This window comes from Eucalyptus grandis, chromosome 2, assembly GCF_016545825.1.
Source record: "Eucalyptus grandis isolate ANBG69807.140 chromosome 2, ASM1654582v1, whole genome shotgun sequence".
NCBI lineage: Eukaryota > Viridiplantae > Streptophyta > Magnoliopsida > Myrtales > Myrtaceae > Eucalyptus > Eucalyptus grandis.
Window position 1 is genome coordinate 23181096 of NC_052613.1, and position 25855 is coordinate 23206950.

At 42.5% G+C, this 25855-nt stretch overlaps 2 protein-coding genes across 2 annotated transcripts; both read right to left on the bottom strand.

Annotated features, from left to right (window-relative positions):
• Positions 1 to 12140: 12140 nt before the first annotated feature.
• On the bottom strand, positions 12141 to 14172 carry LOC104434838 (11S globulin seed storage protein Jug r 4). The gene is made up of 4 exons (XM_010047696.3): positions 13860 to 14172; positions 13410 to 13696; positions 12807 to 13313; positions 12141 to 12545 (listed from the first exon to the last, which is right to left on the bottom strand). Exons 1-4 carry the CDS (start codon positions 14170 to 14172, stop codon positions 12141 to 12143), a joined length of 1512 nt encoding a protein of 503 aa, XP_010045998.1.
• A 2113-nt stretch (positions 14173 to 16285) lies between these two features.
• LOC104427967 (structural maintenance of chromosomes protein 1) lies at positions 16286 to 25113 on the bottom strand. The gene is made up of 12 exons (XM_039306163.1): positions 24894 to 25113; positions 23655 to 23764; positions 23465 to 23572; positions 23202 to 23341; positions 21682 to 21771; positions 21360 to 21568; positions 19852 to 20021; positions 19303 to 19412; positions 18826 to 19205; positions 17471 to 17722; positions 16860 to 17087; positions 16286 to 16761 (listed from the first exon to the last, which is right to left on the bottom strand). Exons 3-12 carry the CDS (start codon positions 23529 to 23531, stop codon positions 16713 to 16715), a joined length of 1695 nt encoding a protein of 564 aa, XP_039162097.1. The 5' UTR covers positions 23532 to 23572; positions 23655 to 23764; positions 24894 to 25113; the 3' UTR covers positions 16286 to 16712.
• Positions 25114 to 25855: the final 742 nt, after the last annotated feature.

Sequence of the window (25855 nt, forward strand, 5' to 3'; positions counted from 1 at the left end):
TGCTGGGTGCCTACAATTGATCAGGTTAGTTCTTCATGCCATTTAGGCCTATTGGACAAGTGTCTTTATTCTTCCTGTGTCAGTTTTGGATCAAATTGAGCGTATTCTAAGACAATTCCTTTGGAGAGGCCCCAAGTTGGGCAAAGGGGGTGCCAAGGTCTCCCGAGAGAATGTGTGTCTCCCTAAAGTAGAGGGCATGCTTGGTATCCGGAGACTGCGCGAGTGCAACAAAGCGACCATGCTCAAACATATATGGAATTTGTTTTCATATAAGAAGTCCTTATGATGCAAGTGGGTCCACTTGGCCTTCTTAAAAATGAGGAATTTCTAGGTTGTTAAGAAGCTGACTATTTGCTCTTGGGCTTAGAAAAAGCTTCTTTAACTCAAGATAGAAATCCAGCTCAACTTCTTTTAGAGGATAAGGGATGGCCTATCAGTGTCACTCTGGTTTGACAACTGGCACCCTTGGGGCCCTTTAAACTTATATTTCTTAGATTCGCTCATCTACAATTCCAATCTCTCTCGATAGGCCACGGTGGCAGATCTCTTTTCTAACGATGGACAGGCTTTCAGGTTAGTGTTGAAGTCTTGGGATTCGCCTTTTCCCTCCTTGTCTGGGAGCTAGGATCGTTTTTGTTGGTCTGAGGACTCATTGGGCGTGTTCTCGGTCGGCTCAGCTTGGGAGGCTTTAAGGTGGAAGAAGGCTTGTGTCAATTAGCATCGTTTAATTTGGAATAAGGCCATTTTGCCTCAGTACCAATTCTACCTTTGGCTCATCACCAAGCATAGGCTTCCTACTCAATCTCTCCTTTTGTCATATGATAGGATTGATTCTGCTTCCTACCCCTTTTACAATGACATACCTGACTCTATAGATCATCTCTTTTTTTAGTGTCACGTTACAGCAAGTTTGGCTTTCTTTTGGGTGGCTAGGTGCAACATTCCCTAGCGGAACAAATCTTAGGAGGAAAATATCCATTTGGCCATAACCTTACTTTTGGGCAAGGAGTTTTTTAAGTGTGTTGCTCGATTTGCTTTTAGTGCACTTTGCCATATCATTTGCAAAAATAGGAATAATATTCTCTTCAGGGGGGAGACACTTTCTGTTACAACCATGAAGAAGCACCTCCTTCGAGTCATCAAGGACAAGGTTCTCACCTTCAGGAATGTGGAGGACTTCATTAGAAACAGAAGGCTGCAACGCTCTTGAGATTTAGACCCCATTATCTTCTCATCTAGAGAACTTCAACCGCCTGTCTAAGCTACTAGTCTTTGTTGGTTGCCTTTGACTGGCGGTTGTTTTTGCCGCCTGGTGCTTTCTTTTTCGGTGTTTTGTTGTAGCCGTTTGGCCTTTCTCACAGCTTCCTTCCACTCATAATGAGCCTGTTCATTTTGAGTGCAAGTTTTTGAAGTCATTTCGCTTGTACATTTTGGCTTTTCCCAAATATATTCCTTACTTTTATCCAAAAAAAAAAAAAAAAACAAACAAACAAACAAAGAGTAAATTTATCTTATTTGTGGTCAAAGATTAGTTTTGAGAAAAATTGTCGCAGATGTGCTAGTTTGAGTTTTTTGTGGTAAAAAAATTAGTTTGGAGTAATTTTTCATAAGTATACCAGTTTGAGTTTTTATTTTTATTTTCATTTTTTACCCAATTGCATATTTTATGCAAAATTGCCCTTGTTTAAGTTATTGGAAAATGTACGCCAATGAACATTTGGCCAACTGACAAACTCATGCCTTTTTTTCCAACCTAACTTGGCCACTTTAAATTTTTATTTTGAACCAAGTCTACTCTTGACCCCTTCTTTGGAAAAATGGCTCACTTTAAGCTTAATCAAACCATGGGGTTTCCCCATTAGGTGTTTGTCAATGGTGTCTTACTCAATATACTTGATTAAACAAGATAGACTTGTGTCATAGGTCGGTCGATCCGACGTTCCCTACCCATGCGACCTTAGGATTTCTCTTAAGACCTTACACACACACTCGACTCATAAGGATTGTGTGATGGCCCAAGCGCGGGGGTGCGTCTCTTGTCCCACATCACTTAGCAGGGAGTCCTAGGGCTAGTTTATAAGGCTTAGGTGTCTCTAATTTGTGTGACGTGTTTTAAAGCCGTGATGACTTAGTATCCAAAGTGGACAATATTACACAGTGGGGCCCGGGTCATTACAAATGGTATCATAGCCGACTCCTGACCGCGTGTGGGGCCACAGCGAGGACGCTGTGCTGTCAAGGGGGAAGAGTGTGACGGCCCAAGCATGGGGGCGCGTCTCCTGTCCCACATCGCTTAGGGGGAGTCCTAGGGCTAGTTTATAAAGCTTAGGTCCCTCTAATCTATGTGACGCATTTCAAAGTCATGAGGACTCAGTGTCCAAAGCGGACAATATTATACAATGGGGCCCGGGTCATTACATATTGTGTATGGATAATGAAGCTCAAATTGTATTAACTTTTGAACCAGATAGTACGAGTAATGGGAAGGGCCCCTATTTATACAAGTGTGAGTCTAATCTTAACCGTTGATTTCTATCTTGATCCAATGGTGGGATTTGAATCCCATAATTATTACATAGTCTGTACACTAGGATGCTTAAGAGGCACTAAACCTGGGGAAGTCCAAGGGTCATGCATTAGAGGGAAACAAGGGGTTGCTCGCCATGTCTGACATGGAAGCTCAAGAGTCATGGGCTTATTCTCGCATGGATCATGTGTAAGACCCTCGATTCTAACCCCGTGAGGATCGACCATGAGCCATCGGTCATGGGATTAATCAATTCGATTGATAAGGAATCAAGGATCAGTCATGGTCTGACCGACTAATCGACCATGAATTGGTCAAGTGTCGGTCATGATTGACCTACTGACCATACCAGCGGGATCGGATCATCGACCCATAAGATGACTTTTGGATCACGAGAATTGATCATGGGATGATTTTGGATCAGCAGATGGTCACATCCGATCATAGCACCCGGCCGCGGGTGATTCCGCCCAACTATGCACCGATACACGAACGATCCGTAATCGATCAAAAACAATTGTCTTCCAATAATAAAAAAATGCATCACTCCCCATTTAATTCTTAGTGATCGAAAAGATTCTCAATTGGTGATATTCGATCATGGATCAATAATACATCGGCCATGAACCGCACGGGTGGATCGAGTACCAACCAAAATGAGCCCAAGGATAGACCTAACTATTCCGTTATTTATTCTAAGGTCCATGGACGCCTTGGCTTAGTGTTAGGCCATGGGTAGCCTTAGCATTGGCCTTGAATTAATCAAATGACAATCGACCCCTTAGGCCGACCGACTCTCCAAGGGGGCAATTTAGGCGAGTACAGGGCGTGGCGGCTGAACCTCGAGTGTACGTGATTTAGTTTTTTGAGGTGTACCTAATGATCTCTTTCTCGACCTCGGAATCAATTTAAATGGTAGAATTCTCTAGAATATCTTTTTAATGGAGAAAATGACAAAATAAGGAAATCTCTAGAAACCCCTCAATAAATGAAGGGGTGAGTTGTCATTTGAAAAGTCAAATTTCATGATTACGTCTAAAATATCCTTGAAAGTTCTAGAAAAAGCGATATACACATGGACCAATAGGAGAATGATACACGAGTCCTTATTAATGACCAAATATTCTAGAATTGTTGAGTTGACAATCTAGAGTAGTATCATCATTGGACTTCATTAAATGCGGGGTAGATGTGGGCCAATGAAAAAGCGAAAAGTGGGCCATCATCAATAATGCCTAAGAACTAGATTTTCCAAGCAAAGCATTTTTAGCCTTCCAACTCATTCCTTATGCCTCAATTATTGGACTAATAGGCTTGCCACCCAAGGAAAGTAAGCGGGACACTTGGAAACATTGGAGAGGACCACTTGGCTTGGTAATGATTGCTCCAAGGGCTATGAATAGGAGAAGCACTTCCATTTTCTTTACTTACCCTCCATTTTCTCCACCCTCCTTCTAGAACGCCCCTTCTCCCTCCTCACGCTCTCTCTCTCTTTCGGCCACCAAGTAAAGCCACCCATCTTGTGTAGTTCAAGCTTTAGTTCGACATTTCATCCAAGTAAGTATAGTTCCTCCCTTCTTTTAGTAACATTTGAGACGTCTTTGACTCTAGAAAATCCTCTTGCGAACAAGCCAAGGGTAGGTCAACTAATTCTTGGATGTTTGATGTATTCTATGACTTGTTCCTGTTCTTGAATTTCTTGTATGATTAGAACAAAGTTGCAGTTCATAGCTTTCAAGAGGTTCGCCCATAGCCATAAGATGTGATTTGCTATTGAGGCGTACCAAGTTCACGTCTTGGATTGGTGCAGGGTTACTCCATACTTGCTACTCAAGCAGAGCTTTGGGCTTAGGCTCGTTCGTGATATTATTGATGAAGAAATTCATGATTTCATGGCACATGCATTATGTTTGAGTACAAAATGCATAATTCATGGCACGTGCATAAGACTTGAGTACACCGTTAAGAAAGGATTTGTGCTCAAGCAAAGATAAGAAAAGATAAGAATGGGGTTTGAGTCCCCAAATTCCTGGCAAGAACTGGGTTCAAGTCCTAGAGGTTGGCATAAGACTTGGGTTTGAGTCCCGAGCATATTAACTGGGTTTTAGTCCTAGAAGCCAACAAAAAGCCAGAAGCCTGATTAAAATGCTCGAATTGAATTGGGTTTGAGTCCTAAGATGGCTCCGGGAGGACTTGGGTTCGAGTCTCGAGCACAAGAGAAAAGCTCAGGGCATGCATGAGCAAGAAAGAAAGGCTAGAGTGCATAAGCTCAGGGCATGCATGAGCAAGAAAGAAAGGCTAGAGTGCATAAGCTTAGGGCATGCATGAGCAAGAAAGAAAGGCTAGAGTGCATAAGCTCAGGACATGCATCATATGTACAGATGATTGCAAGAGTTGTCATTCATTTGTGCTTGAAGCTTGGTTGCGTCTTCCAATTGATTTGCCTTCACCGTGATTTTCATGAAATAATTGACTAGTATTGACAATGAATCGATGTTCTATGCAAAGGCCAGATGCTATACTTACTAAGTATTCCAAGTACTCACCCCTATTTCTTTTACATGTACTTAGAACTATGTTTGCTATGCATTTTGGTTGCCCTGTAAAAATAGAAACTATTATGACAGATGTATTCGACGTAAATACTAACATTACTTATCGCAAGATATCATCCATCATATGGATGGAAAAAGGCTTGGATGAGCTCGTTCCGATGCATTTCGAAGCATGGTGTAGGTTGTATGAAAATACTTGGATAGGGCCATTCCGAGGCTTTGACAACCCGAATCCAAATTTGAGCGACAACGATGATATGGATCCATCCGAGGGATCCGACTAAGTTAGATATACCGGCTCTACGTAGTAAGATAAGGGTTCCCAATTTTGGTTATTACCTGCCGTAGCAGAGATAGGGATACCCCAAGCCCCTTTTGTATGTGAGATAGGCTTGTAATCATCACTGCTTATGTAATATACCAGTATGTTGGTATGTTTGTATCTCATGTTCCCATATTGATTGTTGTCGGGATTTGTTTGTAAGTTCATGCTTTCCGCGTGTGTATAGACGAAAGATAAATGAATTCAGGAAGGCGACACAGCTTGGGATGTCACAAAAATAACCCGTAGCCCAACCTTTGAGTAAAGGGGGTTGTGACATCACGAGACTATTCTCATATTGATCGTGAATTGATCATGGGCTTACTCTTATATGGATCACGACCCGTTGTTTGGACATCTTGGATCATGCCTATTTATCGAGCCATGTCAATCTCCCCCACCTATTCGAGCGACGCTCTCGTCGTGTCTTTGACATGGAATGCATTGATATGCTTCTTGAACTGCCAAAGAGTCTTGAACGATTCCCAATTCACTTCACTCTTCGAAAGGCCCTTCCATCATACTAGTTACTCCTTCTTAAGCAGTAATACTTCTTCCGTATGACTCGGTCTGCCATAATACACTCGACATCTTGATTGCACGAGGTTTTTGCTCCAAGCGATGCTCGTTGTGATTCTCCTCAACCCAAGTATTCCTCATCTATGTGGAAAGGCTTGAGCATACTCACAAGGAACACTGGATGTACTTTGAGTTTTGACAGCAAATCCAGCTTGTATACGACCTTTCTAACCCGTTGCAACACACGGAATGGTCTTTTGTAGCTATGGATGAGCTCTTGTGCACATCCAAGTACTAGAGGACCAAGTGTAACTTAGCTAGCCTCAGGTCCCTAACTTGAAACTCCACATGCTGTGGTTTCTTATCAGCCCACTTGTTCATATGCTTCAAGACCTTATGTAGACATGCCCATGCCAAGTTCGCTTGTTTTTGCCATGCCTTTACGAACTTATATGCCGGTGGGCTACTCTCTTAATAGCTTGAGGCACTTACGGTCAAAATGAATGGTTGTTGCCTGGTCATAATCCCGAATGGGCTCTGGTTCGTGGACTTGCTCTACTGCAAGTTGTATGAAAACCGAGCCACATCAATTAGCTTCGCCCTGTTTGCTTGCATGGTGCTCACATAATGCCAAAGATATATTTCTATGAGCGCATTGATAAAGCTAATATGAACACTTAGAGGAATAAATAAGTGTTAAAAAAAATCTTGACAAATAACTATAGAATAAATAAGTTATAACAAAGTCTGAATAAGGAATAGAATCTGTTATGCAAGTCGCTAGACTTCTGAAATAACCTGTAAGAGTGCAATAAACTTAAGTAAAGAGAATCAAGGAAAGAGAATATTGCACATGAAATTTATAGTGGTTCGGCTTAAATTAAGGGCCTGTTTGGTTCGGCTTTTGGGGAATGCATTTGCCAAAATGCAAATACCTTTGGGTGAAGGGGGCTTTCCGAAATACAAATATCGTTTGGTAAAATTTGCATTAAAATACAGCTTTGGCCAAAATACCGTTTGGTAAAATTTGCATTTGTAAATGACTTTTATTAAATTAAAAAAAAATCTATTTTCTTTTTTGAAGTCGGCCGGACCCGCCGGATCCGGCGGCGGACCCCGGATCCGCGACGGACCCGGATCTGGTCGCTGGGTCGCGCGACCTCGGGCGGCGACGGCCGCTTGGGGTCACGCGACCCGGGCGACGACGGCCCAGGTCGCCCAGGTCGCGCGACCCCGGGCGACGGTGGCTGAGGTCGCGCGACCCCGAGCAACGGCCCCGGTCGCTTGGGTCGCGCGACCTCAGGCGATCGTCGTTGACGTCGCGTGACCCCAGGCGACGGTCGTCGAGGTCGGGCGACCCCAGGCGATGGCCGCCTGAGGTTGCGCGATCCAAGTGACAGCCGCCTGTGTCGCGCGACCCAGGCGTCGCCTGAGGTCCGGCGACGGTCGGGGGACCCTTGGCCGGCGGTTGTCGGCGCATTACCGGCGCGCGCGACCCCTTGGCCGGCAGTCGTCGGCCTCCGGTCGGCTTCGCTCCGGTGAAGATGAATAGTGGAAGTTGCATTCCGAAAATGCAACTTCCCAATGGACCTCTCCCCCTCCATTCCCCCAAAGCCCTTTCAACCCCATTGGAGATGCAATTGCATCTCCCCAAAGCCTCCAAAAAAATGAACCAAACACCATAGCATTTGGCCAAGGAGCTTTAGAGCCCAAATGGGCTTTCCAAATGCCCAACCAAACAGGGCCTAAGGGTGCGTTTGGCACCGCTTTGCCAAGTACCTTTGGGTACCCAAAGCCCATTTGCCCAAATATTGGGTGTTTGGGAAAAATTTTACACTTGCCTTGAAGAAATGTTTGACCTCCCCAAAGTCGAAAGCCCAAGGCGGGTGAAGGGGTGCCTTGGGCTTTCGGCTTTCTCGGCATACAAGTGGTACTTGTTTACTTTTTTATTTTCTTCCAAAATATCCTCGGCTACTCTCGATTTTTCCGGTTTTGCCCTCGTTGTTGTCTTGTTCATCTTCTTCTCCGTTGAAGGCCGACGATGTGTTCCTCGAAGCCGTGGAGTGAGTGGCCGCCGACGGCTCGGCATGGTTGCGGTGGCCCGGCGGCCGTCGCCGGAGTGGTGCGACCGCCGCCCTGTCTGGGTCGCGGCGATCGCTGTGGGTCGCGGCGAGGTTTGGGTCGCCGACCTTGCCGCGACCCAGATCCGAGGGCGGCGAGGTCCTCTCGCGACCTCGCCGCCCCGAGATCTTGGTCACGGCGGTTGCTTGGGAGGTCGCGCGACCGCCGCGACCCGCATCCGGGGCGGCGCGGTCGCGTGACCCGGCCCGCGACCAGTCTGGGGCCGCAAGGTCGCGGGGACCTCGCCGCCCCCAGATGCGGGTCGCGGCGGGGTCGCCCGACGTCCGAGACCCTCGCCCGAAGCTTTCGGTGGTCGCCCGACGTCCGGCGACCCTCCGTGATGGTCTTCGGTGGTCGCCCGACGTCCGCGACCCTCGCCGGTGGTCTTCAATGGTCGCCGACGTCCGGCGACCCTCGCCGGTGGTCTTCGGTGGACGTCCGCGGCCACTTGCCCTTCCCGCCATCTGCCCTTCCGGTCAATTTTTTATTTATTTTTCTTTTGATAATTTTTTTATCACCAAAGCACTTTGCAAATATAATTCCTCCAAACACTATTTTGCACAAAAATACTTCAAATGAGCTTTCAAACTACAATTTTACCAAACACACTTTGCATTTTGAAAAATACATTAAACTCAAAGGTCTTTGCATTTTGCTAAGGACTTTTCCCAAAAGCGTTCCCAAACGCACCCTAAGTCTACGTCCACTCCTCCACGTTGACAACCCACTAGCTGGATTTCATTATAGGATCAATAAGAGATTATAACCGTAAGTGCAAACATTTAATGTCATTACACTATCTCACTAAGATATTCTTTTTATGTTTTCTCTCTTGATTAAAATTTGAAAAGCTCACAAACAAAGACAAATTTAATTGAGAATAGTTTTGGACTTTGGAATTTCAAATTCACATCCTACTTCTTCTTGACCGAATGACCTCCTTAAATACTCCATACTGCACTAGCAACCAATCACCGAAGATAGTTCTACCAATCTACCTATTGGAGAGAATGCTTCAAAGAGATATTGTGGCCATTGAAGATAAGGATGGAGTTTTTTTCAAGAAAAACCCAAAAAGTCAAACGATTAACTTTCGAGTTGACTTTTTGGTTAACCCTTTGACCAAAAGTCAATCCCTGATCAAAAGTTGACTTTTTACCCACAAAAAAAATGCCATTTAACCTTAATTTCATTATTGTCAAATTAATTTCTTGGCATTGATCCTATCAAGGAATTCGAGACCCTACACAAAGTCATAATCATCAATGGGGAGTACTTCAATGTTTTCTTTGTTGGTCCATGGACCAAGACGGAGCTCCACATCCTTAGCCATCCTACGAGTCGGGATATGGAGCTCCATGTTGCTGGTCCTTGGAGTTTATAATTTTAAGCCAACCAACTCCTCCTTTTTCAACTCGAAGATTCAGCTTTTTCACGGCCCCTTAGAATATGAAGAGGTTGAATGCCCCAATATCCATGGTCGCATTTATCGTGGTACCTCCAATCTTCATATCCACAAACATCATGCCTTTAGACTCATTCACCTTCTTGACTTTGATCAAACCAAGAATCCATAACAAACCCAGCCACACCTCTTCCCACAACTCATCCTCCTTACATAAGGTTGCTAGCTTGCCCTTGGGAAATTTTAGGTCATGTGTGGCCCATCACAGAAGAAGCACTTGTAGATGCATGTCCTCTGGTATCCTACACTGCTCAATTCTAGTTGAGCTTTAGAAAGGGCTTATGGTGGTTTGCCTCTATTCAGACGGTTATACTAGCTCTGATCTCCTCCACCATTGGCCTTATCCCTTGGACGAGAATCTAGCTTAGCCGTGGACGACAGCTTATACTCTACAAGGGACTCGGCCATGGACGTCATTGTCGCAAGGTCCGCCACAAGACAATGTTTAAGCTCTTGTTTGACCCATGAGTTGAGTCTGCTCATGAATTGGTGGTACGCATTCGTCTCACTCATTGATGGGCTTTAGAGCAATAGCTCCAAGAATCACTTCATGTAATCGCGAACTTTGCCCTTTTGCTCAAGGCAGTTGAGGTCATCACAAGCTTCCTCCTTCGCATATGCAGGATAGTAATTTCACCGAAATTCCTTAATGAATCTAGCCCATGTCATGATAGGGTCGCCACTCCTATCATCTAACCGACAATGCCACCACAATAATGCATTATCAACTAAATACATGGATGTGGTGTTTACCCGAGATGCATCATCGTTGATCCCCATGGCCTCTAAATATCATTCCATATACCATAAGAAGTTATTCACATCATTGGTTATTCGCGAGCCCTTAAACTCTCTTAGCTTGGGTGCATTGGCATGTGGGTTTGCTTGCCTAGTGACCATCTCATTCACGCATGCCGCTTCAACCTAAGCTTCCCCTTAAGCTCGGCGATCTCTGCATGCATGGCCACCATCTCGGTAGCCTAGGTCTCATCCCACTATTGTAGTTTGCAGCAGGTCGAGGAACCCAACACCTCGACATAGAGCTCTCCGAAGCTAGTTTTGAGTTCTTGCACGTTAGCCAAAAACTCCTCCCTTCCGGTGTCTGCTCTTCGATGGTCTGGTTTAGGTCATCCATCCCTTGAACATCCGTGACAGTCTCCTCTAAGGATGTCATCGAAACAACACAATTCTTTTTTGACTTAGTGACCTTCTTGATAGGTCTTCCGCAATCCTCACAATCCTCGCCTTGAGCGATCGCAGCATCAAAACAAGGATCGGTCATTACGCTAACAAAGGCTTTGATACCACTTGTCATGAGTTGATCAAATTTGACGTTCCCTACCCACTCGGCCTTAGGATTTCTCTCAAGTTAGCCTTACACATACACTCGACTGACAAGGATTGTGTATCAAGAATGAAACTCGAATTATATTAACTTATGAACAAGATAGTATAAGTGAGGGGGAAGGGTCCCTATTTATATAAGTCCAGATTAATCTCGATCGTTGATCCCTTCCTTGATCCAATAGTGGGATTTGAATCCCATAATCATTATATAGTCTATACACTAGGATACTCAAGAGGCACTAAGCCTGGGGAAGTCCAAGGGTTGTGTGTCAAAGGGAAACATAGGGTCACCCGCTCATGTTTGGTATGGAAGCTCAAGAGTCGTGGGCTTGTTCTTGCATGGATCATGGGCCTATTCTCGTATTGATCGTGAATTGATCGTGGGCTTACTCTTGTATGGATCACGGCTCTTCAGGACATCTTGGATCATGCTTGTCTGTCGGGCCGCATCACTTGCATACTTCTGTGGAAAGAGTTTGTTTATGGGTGCATCCGTCATGTGGACATCTTGGATCATGCTTCTCTATCGGGCTGTGTCACTTGCATACTTCCGTGGAAAGAGTTTGTTTAGTTTGTTTATGGGTGCAACGGATACGCTAAGTCAATTCACGGTTGCCTTGAGGTTACGTTTGCGCTCCCTACAAATCGAATCTTATTCAATGCATTTAGGCAAAGTCTTTTGCGTTCCGCCTTGGTGATTATATGCCATTTGTTGGGGCTACAAGCTAAGAGACCTGTATTCTTTATCTCCTTTTCAACATCAAAACAAACTATTTGGCCGCCGCCGCCTCCGAGCCTTCGCCACCAGCACCAAGTCAAGCCCTTTCTCACGGATTTGTGCATATAGATAGGTAAGTCCAGACAGATATAAAAGAGACCACCAGTAAACCTCTTATGACAGTTCTGGGAGCCTGTTATCAATTCTGTCAAGAAACCGCGCATATACTATGTTTCCTCCTATACTCGATTATCTAGGATCTACTCTTTTTCTTTTGCCATTGTAACATTTAGTTCCAATTTCTCATAGCCTCATGTATTTCGTGATAAAAAAACATACCCATTGAAGAGGCGAACTCTACTGTGCAAAGCCAAGCATATGCACAAGACTTTAGATCTTTATTCCTCGTGCAAACAACTTACACGTACAGATACCACATACTCATTATTATGATCCTCTTCTTACTATTCTAAGTAGATAATAACATAATTAAGAGTGGTCACTCCGAAGGCTTTCGCTGCCTACAAAAAGCATTACATGCACTAATTCATCCTCTACTTCGGCGCTTAAGCCTCAGCCCTCCTCTCAGAGAAAGAACCACCGCTCTCGTTGGAGGAAAACACGGTGGTCTCCCTCCGGCTGTACTTGAGCCTCTTAGCGTCCTCCCTCGACACCTGGTATGCGTTGGCGATGACCTCGTCCGGCAAGGCCCGCATCACCGAGGTCCGGCCTGCGAGCGGGTTGACCATCGCGTTGTCGTTGGTCTTGAAGGACACCCACTCGAACTCCTCGTTCTCAGCCCTCTTCACCACTGCAAAGTTCTGCGGCACCACTACGAGCTGCCCCTCGCGGAGCTCCTCATCAAACACTGTCTGGCCGTCGTCGCTCACCACCTGGATGCGCGCGCTGCCGCGGATTGCATAGACCACGCTGTGGCAGTTGAGGTTGTAGTGTGGCACCATAATTGCATTCTGCACACCACGGCTACCGTTAAAAGTAAACCCAATAAAGATCCCTGCTATATCACTTAATATTAATTTGAAATAGTTTGATAATCGATTTTGCAGTCCGACATTAGTTGCCTGAAGATCGATTATTCTATCTTGATATTCCTATTCATGCAATAGCTTTCAAGAAAGCAAGTTAAATCGTAGTGTCGACTCGGATTACCGTGATCTAGAAAGTGACGCAAGTGATGGAATCTTACTAAAATTGAAGAAGAGACACCTCACCCTGTGTAGATGGCCCTTTTCAGCGCTGAGTTGGAGCCAGTACAGGATGGGCAGCTTGTGGCTGTTGAGTGCGCTAATGTGGCCGGCTTGTTGCGTGTAGACGTCCGCACGCGACGGGTCGCCAATGTTCTCTCGGAGCCTCATAGTGCAGAGCGTCTCCTCCAATCCGTTCACGTCATACCTGCCACCACCGTACCTCTCCCTCTCGCGCTCCTCCTCCCATCCACGGCCTCCGTGTTCTCTTGGGGGCCTCACAACCTGAAGGCCGCCCTCGACCCTCACGATGTTGTTCCTGTTGTCATTCTCGTTCTGCAGCCTCCTTGCTGTTTCCAGATCCACGTTAAACGCCTCAGCCAGGAAGCGCGCGTCAAATCCGCAGAAGACGTTGTTGCATTGACCCCTTTGCTGGCCCTCCTCACCAAGCTGTCGCTGTTGTGGGCGCCGTCCCTGCCGTTGCTGGCCCCCTTGCTCATGCTCGTCTTGCGGGTTGCCAGCCAGGAAGAATCTCTAAAAGCAGGAGAGAGTAGAGAACTTATTCGCTCTCAAACTTATCCTAATCATGCATGCAGAAGCTAATCAACTCGATTTTACAAATTGACTCACTCTTGGGTTGATATCAAGCTGGTTCTCATTATTGGTAACATCGAGGAGGGTGACGGCGATGATGGGCCGATTGCCATCATTGTAGACCCATTGGGCCACTCCGGTGGGCAAAGCAATGACGTCGCCTTGTCGGAAGCGGCTGATCTTCTGGTGCTGATCTTGGAACCGCTGGCCTTCTCCTCCTCTCATCTGTCCTCCTTGTCCAAACTGCGGCCCGAACTGTGATTGCTGAGATGATTGGAATGTCTCGGGGCAACCAGGGATCACGGTCCCCAGAATACCATTACCTGCACTCGACAATCAAGCAAACAATAACTGCTTTTTCCTGGACATGTTTCTCCACTTCTTTCAGGGATGCTAGGAAGTGCAGAGAGGATGACATGCAAAGAATGATTATGACTAACTGGGGCATGTGGTAATTAAGTACTTTTAACAGTTCATGTATTTTACCTTCAACAATGTACGTGAGTTGAGGTGAATTGGTGAAGGAAGGCAAGACGAGGCCGTTCGGCTCGATGATGTGCCGGACCACAGCGATCCCGGCGCACTGGAACATCTCGTGGTTTGGGTCCCACGACTCGACAACGCCAGCCTCGCACTGGATGCGGTTCGTGGGCTCGAGGGCGTCGAGGCGGTCGATCCGGCACTCCCCTTGCTCCCGGAGTGAGTGCTGCTGGCTGGCCCCGTACCGCTGGCGGCCGAGGCAGCCGTGGAAGGCCAGGAGAAAGCAAAATGCGAAGGAGAGGAGCAAAGGCTTGGCCATGGTTATGGAGAAAGAGAGTGGATTGCGATGGGTTGGGGGGTCGTTCTGGAGTGAAGCGGTGAGTGGGGGCGTTGGGGTTTATAAAGGGAGGGTGGGGGACTGAGGGACGACATAGGGAGGTGGTTGTGCAAGAATTGTTTTGCCATTCTTCACTTTGCATGGCATGCACCCTTAACACCTCAAGGGGTGTGTTGAGGCAGCTGGCTCCACGGCTCAGAAGGAAACTTACAAAAGCTTGGGAAGGAGTGCCTTCTTTGTCTTGGCTTTGCCATGAGAGGGGGTTTGTTTCTGTGAGGTTGAGGTGGAGGGTGCTTCAAGATACAATGGTTTTTCCTCCATGTTAGAAACCAAGGTTGCATTGTTCCCCGACTACTTAGAATCGCTTTTGTTTCATTAAAGGTGTTACAGTCACTTGCGTCAAGAGTGATCATCAGAGACATTTTCATTTTATTAACGATACTATTTTTATAATGGTGAAATATCCGAAACTCTTTTTAAGTACCCGGCTCATCCTCATTGAGCTTGGTAGTCCCTCCATCCCCTACACATATTAGGTAATTAACAAAAATACACATCCGTGCTCTTATGGTTAGCTGCAAGAGATTGCCTAAAAATGCTGATTCGAGCTTCAAACTTGAGCGCTAATACGAACATGCTTACCACTTTAGTCTTCAGCGACCACGAGGTCAACCACGTGTATTTCCGATTGAATGAATTGTTGTAGACCCATGTGGATGTATTCTCTATGTTTCTTTAAGCTAGCCAGTAATTAAAGAGCGGACTATTGAGTATCATCTCATTTATCCAAAATACCCACACACACACACACACACAAAAAACCCACTCCTTGAAAATTCCTAATTTAGAAATTCATAATGGTTTAGTATGATTTATCTATTTAACAAAGTTGCATCGTAAGTGAAATCAATTTTCTACACCACTTTTAATATTATATCGTCAAACCCATTATTCAGATATTTGGTACCACCGAATGAAATGGAATATAGAAATTAAATTAAACGGAAAAAAAAAAGAGTGAAAATGGAATAGCGCTTTCATGTTCTTTGTTTGGTAAGCTGAGGCAATAGAATAAAACGAGGTTTCTTCTGTTTGGTTGTAACAAAGTGACGTGGAAATGGAATGAAAGTTACGAAAATTTCGATTTACGTACTTCTGCATTTTTTCAATAATTGTATTTAACAAAATTATATAATCATTTGAAAAACCTTATTCTCCAATCATAGGAAAATATATTAAAAATCCTAATAACTATAACTAGCATTAATTAATTTTATGAAAAGTTTACATTTGGTAAATTATCATTAACTACTGTGATAAATTATAATTCCTAAAGTTTAGTTGGCATTTTTTATAATAAATGAATTTTCTAGCATCTGATCCCGTACCATTAAAGAAATTAGATGAAGGATATACCTGTCACTAATATAGTCTAGCATGGATATGGATGGAATAATAATGACATATAGCCAATTTGAGGATCCCAAATACTCAATTCGAGTTAAAATCATCATAATTCATAAGTAATATATAATTTTAAATAAATATTCAGTTTCATATTAGTATCTAACTAATTATAATAATTTTAAAATATGGTACAATACAATCCAGTGACTAATAATTAACAAATAACGTTATTAGATACTAATCAATCAGTTATATTCTTACAGATTCATTTGATGAAACCCCAAATGGTTCTAGCCTAGGAATGGACTTCGTAGTATAATGCCAATTCCAAGAAGTTGGTGGAATCAACACTCGTCTAGGATCACCATTCCATGTTTTACACGTTGATCCAATCCAAAACTCATTCATGACCAAACATGCCATAAGAAAACTCCTGGAAAATTTGTCCCCAGCTAGATCAAAAAGCACCGTCATGATGCAACGAGCCATAAGCAGGCACACGTCAGTGCCTCTTTCTTACAAAACGATCTCTGCAGCTAATGAGCCTTTCCCCGCCAGTTCGGGATGGCTAAGAATGATCATTATGACATTCTTGAAAAGGAACCCACATTTGTTGAACAATCACTTCCAGTGAATAACAAAACAAGTTCATATGCCAACCTTCCAAAGAGCAAATGAACCAAAAGTGTTTCGAAAAGGAAGCACCGTTCTTTTTCTTTAGCCACAACAAACAGAAGCACGGTGACATTATTATCACGGAAGGTAAAGAGACATGGAGAGGCTGAACAAGACAGTATCTACAATGCAGCAATTAAGCCCACCAGAGACCTACCCACAAAATGCGTACAACCATCCAACGAAGTCAGGAACGCCCTCTATGTTTTGAGAGAGAGAGAGAGAGAGAGAGAGACCTAATTATCAAATTCAAGTAGAAACTAAACAAGCAATAATACCAAGAAAGCTGTCAGGGAAGCGATAAAAGAAAACTAGAGTTGTTAAAGGGCAATACAGGGAGAAATGAGAATTTGCAGCAACCTAGTCATAGCTACAATATACAGCTTCTGAAGAGGATATCTACATCGACAGTGAAAACCTTCAATGATCGGTCAAATCTTTCAGGACTCCCGGTATTTGGTCAAGTCAAATGTCAGAGTTCTTGAGCAGCTGCGAAGAGTACAGAGAACACAGACGTTAATCCTAATCATACTTAAACTGTAAAGGGACCAAAGGAAGACTCAAGTTACAGATGGGAAGAGAGCCACCTCCTTTCAGAGTCCCTATATACACCAACAAGAGCTTCAGCCTTATCATAAAAGCTGTCTTTCAGAGATATCACTATGCTCTGGAAACCACAACCCGCATCTGCATCTTGATTAAGCCTGGACCCTTCGCATGACTTTGAGCGGATATATCCAGCCACCTTCGCGACATTCAAATTGTCCAAAGCAGCATCAACTTCATCCAATATGAAAAATGGTGAAGGCCGATAACTGAACCAACCCATAGATGCAAAAAACTAGACTACATTAGTAGTGGTCAGGATGACAAGCAAACTGCTACAAAATAGCTACAGTGTGATCATCCATATTCTTGCCAATAGGCAAAAGCTAAGAACTACAAGTGCAAGAAAATATGAACTGTCACCAGAAAGCGGGAGAAGCCATCTTTTTCTAATGGCTCTTCCGGCGGCAGTCCATTATAAAATACCGAAAGAAAGAAGTCGTTACCAAACTCATAAAAAAGCATTTATACAAAAGGGAAATGAAGGAAAAGGACAAAGTGAAAACCTCAAAAGCTAAGAAATCCGGTCTCAAAGTCATTGAATTTTCAATTAAATAGAGTGGCAAAGAACCATTTGACACAATATGCTCACCTGTGGATGGAAAATAGTAATGCAAGTGCAGCAACTGTCTTCTCACCACCAGACAGCTGTTCCATGTCCCGGAAGCGCTTCGTTGGAGGCATAGCTGTGTACTTGATGCCATGAAGGAATGGATCATCCTCATTCTCTAAATTCAAATACGAAGTTCCACCGAGAGGATGTGTTGTGCTCTTTGTTAATTGCTTGTAGATCTTATCAATGATGCTTGAGATATGGTTGAATGCTTCCATAAACAATTCATTCCTATTTTCCCCATAAAAAAGGGTTAACACAAATGACAACACAAGTACCAGCAGAACAGTATGTAAATCCACACTCATTGTAGTATGTATATCGATGCTCTAATGCATCTATAGGGTGCATCACATCTTTCAACAATGGGTTAGAGCAATCAAAATAGCATAGAAACTGAAACTGTCCATTTAGCATTCACTAAATTTAAATACATGGTAACCAGAGCCTGACAAATGAAAAAGTAGCACAGCACAGTCCATGGCAAACCATTCTTCACAATCATATCGATCACTCACTTTCTTGAGACTAACCGAACCATGGCACTCAGAGAGTAGGAGACTGTTTACAAATCATTTACCAGCAAACCCTCCATCTAATTGGATACATCTTCCAACTGTGGAGTGTAAATTTTCTTGCTCGGAACCAGCATCATGCACCTGCAGATGGTAAATTCTAAAGCAGGGTGCAGAATGCAAGGACATATATCACTGAGGTCATTAATGCCTAGAGTTACTCTCATTCCTTCACTGCCCCTACCGATACTGTTTGCAAATATCTTCAATGTCACCAGTAATTTGCTGAAAGGAATGATGTGTCTTGCGCATGCACCTTGTTAAATATGAAATTGCCTGAGCTCAGCTGGGTATAAAAATTGGCAAACTAGAAATCATAATAGACCACAGGTATTCTTCTTCACGCTGTAAATAAGGGACATGGCACGAAGGACCAAGGACAACAGACTCAGTGACAGCACCTCCATATTCACACATGATGGATACAGTAACGAAAATACTAATGTGCATAAGATTATAACTACTTTTAATGGATTATTCTGTTTTCCAGGTGATCAGGTTGTATGGTCCAAAGTAGTTCCCTGAATGGGAACAGATTACACACCGCAAGTCTGATTTTATTCTGCAAAAGATCAATTAGAGCTCACACAAATCATTTTCATAATTGGTTTTCACAATCCTGATGGCCATAACCTTTCTTTATTCCCCTCCCCCTCACCCCAACCATAAAAAAACAAAGAAAAACCTTTCCCAAAAAAAGCCCCCAGGAAGGAAAAGGGAATATGTAATTCATATATTGTTTGCATCACAGCAGCTTACCTCTTTTGCTTTACTGCATTATACTTGTCAGCAACCTCCTTTTCTTCTTTCCTAGCTGCTTCAAACTCCTCAGTAGCAACTCTTTCCTTTTCTTTTAGAGCTTCATATTGATCAAGAGCCCTCAAATTTGGGGCAGTCCTCTCAATTTCTGATACCAAACCATCAATTTTCTGCTTGAACTCTATCTCATGCTTTTCTCGATCAGAAGATCGCTTATCCTGCAGTAGGGATCTATTTAGTTGGCTAAAATCAAAGACAGGACCTTCTGTCAAGGATTCAGTCTCCATTGGATCAGCGATAGTCGGAAGGCTTATATGTTCCAGCTCACAATTCTCCAGAATTTCCTGTTTCCGAGATATCAGCTGCTCAATTTGCGACTCCTACATGAACAAGAAAGCAATTGTGATTATATAAAATGCCCTTTTGGTTTCAATTTCAAAATCATGCACCTTAAACAAACCCAAATCCAGGAATGACCTTAGAATTTATCTGACGATTAAGTTTGGACAAGTTGGTGGTAGCATTAGAAGCACGCTTCTTCCACTCTTGCATATCCTTCTCACACTCATCGGATTTCAATTTCCACTCTGCAAGAGGTCGAACCAGTCAATGACATTTCTGATGATATATCCAATTAGAAATGTCCACAGAAAAAGATAAATGCATCGATAGTTGGGTAAACCTTATAAGTACAAAATTTGCTTTTTTAAGTGATAAGCAGACAAAATCAAATAAAAAGAGTCACCCTTACTTCATCGTTAGTGAAAGTAGTGCAGGTGGTAATTAACACTATCGGCATAGTCCATTTAATACACTATATTGACAATGTAATCACAATATTCTGACTTATTCATCAAGATACTAATACAATAATTGCATAGATAGGCACATGATCTAGAACATTTTTAAACCACAACAGAAAGAGAGAAACGCCCATTGCATCTTCAGTGGAGGGATAAATTGGATTCAGGAGAAGGATCTCATCTACTCCAGCAATACTCTATATAGTCAGAAACAAAGCCATACCCTGAACTTCTTCCTTCAACCGGTTGATCTCACTGGTAGTTTTCTCTGCTGCTACCTTCGCTTCAGACTCCTTCTTTTGAACATTCTTCAAATTATTTTCCAAAGAATTGAGTGAAGATTCCAGTTCTTTAATACGTAAATCCATGTCCCGCTTTTTCTCATACTCCAACCTTGTCAATGATAGTGATACATGATATTGAAACTTTGACTTTAGCACATAGTAGTTCTCACCAAGCAAATGCCCATATAAATAATGCAGATATAACATGTGCTCATCCTTGTCATACCAGTAGTGGCATTCATGTACGATTCAACTCAATGCAGTTCTTAAAAAGACAAATATCAACATTCATAAATTAGCTATTTCAAATGTTAAAAGGAATCACAAGCAAATATACCCATAAGTAACTAAGGGTGCGTTTGGTAATATTTCTGTTTAAAAATTGTTTATGGGAACAAAAATAGAAAAAAGTATTTCTGCTTTAGCAAAAAAAATTTGAACAAAAAAACGCGTTTGGTAAATCTGTTCAGAAATATAAAAAGAATAGAAACACGTTTGGTAAATTTGTATAATTTTTTATTTCTTTTACTTTTTTAATATTTTTATTTCATTTTTCTATTTTCTTTCTTATTTATTTTTCCTTTTTCTTTGTTCTTCTTTTGGCCGATCGCCGGCCTCCAACGAGGGCCGGTGGCCTCGCCTTGGCTGGGCGAGCTCGAGCTCGCCCAGATCCGGCGAGGCTTGGCGTCGCCAAGCAACGCCAACCTAGCAAAGTGGCCCTACAGCCGAGCCTCGCCGCCGGGCGAGCTTCGGCCTCGCCGGATCCGGGCGAGATTGAGCTCGCCCGGCCCGGCGCAAGGTCGGCCTCGCCTTGGCTGAGCGAGCTTGAGGCCAAGCCTTGCTGGCCGCCGGGCGAGCCTCACCAAGCAAATCTAGGCGAGCTCGAGCTCGCCCAACCAAGGCGAGGCCGAGCCTCACCGGGGCCGGCAACGCTCGGCCTTGCCTGGGCCGGCGACGCTCGGCGAGGTCACGGCCCTTGATGGCCGTCACCGGCCATGGCCAAAGCCAGCCCAAAGAAAAAAAGAAAAAAAAGAAGAAAAAGAGAAGAAAATGGAAGAAAAAGAAAAATGTTCCTAAATTTTGTTCCGAAAACAAGAAACAACTTTTTTTTTTGTTTCTTGTTTCCAGATCTGGATGTGTTTTAGAAGAACAAAAAAATAATTTTGGAACAAAAGAACAAAAATTTTGTTCCGGGAATAGAAACACTTTTTACCATGCAGGCCCTAAACCTACAAACCGACAATGATCAGCTGTTTCGAATATTCACAATCTAAGAAGAAATGCAAACAAGCTTCATATGAGAACTCTTAGCGAATTACTCCAATTCAGAAGTTTTTTTCTATTACTCCTAATTTAATACAGTTAATAAGCTAAAGTCCTTGACAAAACTATTCTATACCGTCTTTCTGCACCTCAGCACAAAATAATCGGAGGAAGAGAAACATACTGGTATTTCAACTTTGCCAGCTGGTCGCTTACGCTAACCCTTTCTTCAGCCATTTCTTGGGCAGCTTTTAGCTGGTTTTCTTCATACTCACGGATGTTGTTCACCCCAACATACTCACTGAAATCTTTGTAAATTCTATCAACAATCTCATTTATCCTCTTCTCGAGCTTCCTTATCTCGGCACTCCTTTTATCAATTGAATCTTTCAACTGAGAAATCACGTAATAAATTCCCACTTAAATACATGCAGATAAATTAAAATTCTGTTACTTGAGAAGGTAAAACATAATTTTTCGGCTTAATAACTGGAGTAACTAATCACCTTCTTGAGTTCAGGACTTATACAATCGATTTCTCTCCGTATGTTTTGCTTTTCTTGTTTCAAATTGGCAAGCTTGTCCTTGATACTTTGCTGCATTAAGCCACTAAAATTGTTAATTACCAACACAAGCATTACAAGTACAAGATCCACAATTTACATTGGTAGAAGCTAATCAACTAGGACAATAGATCTATATATATATGCAACTTCACCATGCAAAAAGCACCTTTTTAGCAAATTATCGTTGCCAGAAAGAACTAACCAGAAATCTGGAAACTTCAAAATTAAAAAAATATCAGCAAAAGAATCTCAGTACTGAATAGGGAGGTCTTACACAATGACAGTGCAGGTCAGGACAAAGATAATTTCAAAGCCAACAAACTTTCAGGGTGGCGATAGTTTCAATATGAGTTACCAGTCTACCCTAAGAAGTATACTAGCATTGACCTGCATAGGTGCAAGCACAACTGAAGCATACAGACATTTGAGATATTGTCCTGCTGACGTTTTCGTTGATTATAATTCTTTGCATCATAATTACCCAGCCAGGTCTTGGTATGGAAGTTTTTAAATTGCAGTAGGTAGTCACGTTGCGATAATTGTAGAATGAGGATTCAGCAGCCTCCGGATAGTGGATAGCGGTCACAGCAGGCATGGATTTTCTTTTACAATAATTACACAACAAAAGGCACAATCATATTTAGTAACTCAAATGCAACTTTAGCAGTGATTTCAGAAGATATTAGAGTATCATTCCAAGCATCAAGAGCACAAAAACATTTTTTCCAGTAATACTTGATTAGAAGGCTTTAAGCAAACTGAAACTTTTTATCATAAAACATATGTTTTCCATATGTATACAAATTGGGCTAAAGCATTTGAGCCATTACGCTTATGACAATAAAATTTTTGATCTCTCTCCCATACAGAGAAGACACAGAAAAGAAACAAAGGTGATTTCAGCTGTGTCCAAACATGCTCAGACATCGGTTGGCATAACCGAGTTTCACGTGGGCCCCTTTTTGTAGCAGATGCCATGTATCAAAATGCTTATTAGTTCTTGAAAGGGGGAAGTGTTGGATGGACAGGGACAATATCGTCTATGACAAGCATTGTCAGTGCAATAGTGCCAATGGTGGCGGCCATGGGTGTGAATTTCTCAAGCCAATGGAGAAAGAGGTGGTGGTGCCACCACTATTGACTGCCACTAAAAACCAGCAGCATCCTTTTTATAAGCAATGAGAGGAGCTGAGTAGGCCTAGGTAGATGTGAAATGGCGAGTTCAAGATGTTGTGACAGAGTAGGGCCAGGTATCAAGAGGGAAACAAGAGGCAGTAGAAAACGTGGGTAGAGAGAAAAGAAGTAATTTCCAACAAACAAAGCTATGAAAGGTTTACCACTAAAAACGGTACAATGGCATGAAAAACATTCATGTGGGGAAACTTCTAATGCAGAAAGCTTAATTTGTCATTATCATTATCCCTCCTTTGTCACTAACTCATAGACTTGATAAGCTTTACCTTTTCAATATCAGCATACTGCATCTTCTTCTCAAGTCCACTAATTTTCCCAGATAATTCAGACTCTTTCAAGTGCATCTCTCTTAATGAACCGAGTTCTTCAAGCTCTGACTCATATTGTTCCTTCAATTTTTTAAGTCCTACAAAAAAAGTGCATCAAAGAATTCACAGAAGAGCCATGTCAAAATTAGTAAACCAAAGATAATTCCTAATCATCCTGTTCATATGCCAAAGAACTTTAAAACAATGTTTACAGATATAACCTTCAATCTCCGCATCATCCCATTTTTTAGATCTCGCTTCCATCCCACCACTGGTACCTCCCGTCATTGTACCAGACTTTGTGAGGAGGATACCATCAGTAGTGACAACTAAGAAATAACCACATGATGTATTTAGCATAAGAAAGTTTGAGTTCACAAACTATCAGTAGGAAATAACAGAAATATGCACCTTTGAACCTCTCTCCACTCCAGCTTAAAACTTTCGCTTCGTCAAGATTGTCGCAAACTAGAGTATTACCAACAGCATAGAGAACTGCCTTCTCCAATGCAGGATCAAATGTGCCTTTTGTTAAGTACCCAAAAGTATACACAGAAGCCACTCAACATACAAATTGCTTGGGATGTCTAGCATAAAGGCAAAGCGGTAAATCCTCTAAACTGTGAGTGCATGATTTCATCAGTTCGTTCAACCAAAAAAAAAAAAAAAACCAAAAATACAAAAAAACAAAATTTCATCAGTTTGCACATGTATGCGCACGCATGGATGAGAGAGAGAGAAAGAGAGAGAGAGTTCCAGAATAAGCATGAACAGCAACAATAGTACACAGACAATATGCTTTCACGAAAAAGCTAAAATGTTAAAAGAGTATTAATTGATATGCAATATCCTTATCAACTTTATGATAAACAAGATGGCCACCTCCTTGCCAAAAATCTACCCAACATAAAAGGAGGGAAAAAGCTGACAAGCAACAGACATACACCGAGAGCATTCACACACGTAATAAACACTCAAGCATGTATGGCGACAACCAGCAACACCAACTAGATAAATGATACACTTCACATAGAAAGCTAAAAGTACAGACCACACTGCCATGCAAGCTATTCATCAAGCCTGAAGTACAAAACATAACAATTTCCAACATCAACTAAGATGTTAAGCAGAAGTTTCTGTCTTGGCTTTGCATTAAATTCAGTTGACTGAGTTGCAAAATGCATCAAACTGATCAATTATGTAGTTAAGTGCTGCTAGTTTCCTGCATTGCATCATGTCGACCAGGTGAAGTTGACATAAGCATTATAAAGTAAAACTACACCTGTTAAACTTTAGGATTGACACTTGAAAGAGCAATAAGCATAATTTATGTTAAGGGACAATGCTATCAAGGGTAAGTGAAATTTTTTTTCCATGGTCCAAAGGAGGAAACCACAAATTATCAAAATTAGTACTCGTCATTAAGCTACTTGTTTCTGACCCCCAAAAAAAAAGCTACTAATCATAATATATAACAAAAAGCATCACGCGATAACAGAACAAATGAAATGTGGAACTACGACATTCCACCGTTTTCCCATGCAGCATAAGAAAGAATCACACATTTAACATGCAATTTTAAATATCTATTTTGAGCGAAGATATTTTACATGTAAGGTAAATTGGTTTGCTATTTCTGATAAAGGATATTGAATCACATCAAAGACAAGCTTTGAAGTCCCACCCAAGGTGCGTAGCCTCTCAATAATTGGCTTTACCCTAACCGCTTGAAGTGGTATAAATGTCTGAGGAGGAAGTCTTTGTTCTTTCAAATACTGTACACAAGAAAACAGAAGCTCATCAATGATACATGAAGAAATTTCTAGATACCATATACATTTTTCAGATATACAACCTAACCATGCTAGAGTGCATGGGCACTGGTCTCATGTGATTGTAATACACAGAAGCAAGAGAAATGAAAAGGCAAACCAAAAAGGACAAATAGCCAGCGGCAATTTTCTCCATCGATCCAATTCATAACCAGCTAAATACTCTAACCACCATGAACAGATAAGTATTTAGTTTAATATCATTTAAAATTCTGCTTTTCTATCTCTCCACCCAAATCAATACCCTTCATCTACATTCTACAGATTCGCAATACGCAAAAAAGCAAAAAGGAAGCAGATACAAGTTTTTGTCTCCTCCAAAAAAAAGCTTAAAGTTTTGTTTGATAAAAAAAAATAAAGAACCGTCAGTGAAGCATCTCGTTTTCGCCTGTACTACAGTGCTGCATCAGTGGAAATACACCATGCTATAAAATGGGCTGAACTCTGAGTCGCTGCAGTTGTTACTTTTATTTCTCAGGCCCTTGGCGCAGCGGCAACTAGCAAGCCCCACTTTCACATAGGGAAGGTGTGACTAGTGACGATAGGTGACAAGATTGCTTTACTGAAACATGTGACTTGGTAACTGATGCAACCATAATGGAGCTTTTAGAAAATTAATTGCATGTCGAGATATCCATTCTTAGATGCAATATCCAATTAATAATAACAACCAATAACTTGACAATCCATTCTTTTCTTACTGTATATAGCTTTTCACAGTGGTTGGGGATGGTCGAGGTTACATTGGGTTTTGATAAGGAGACTGCCTTTCCACACGCT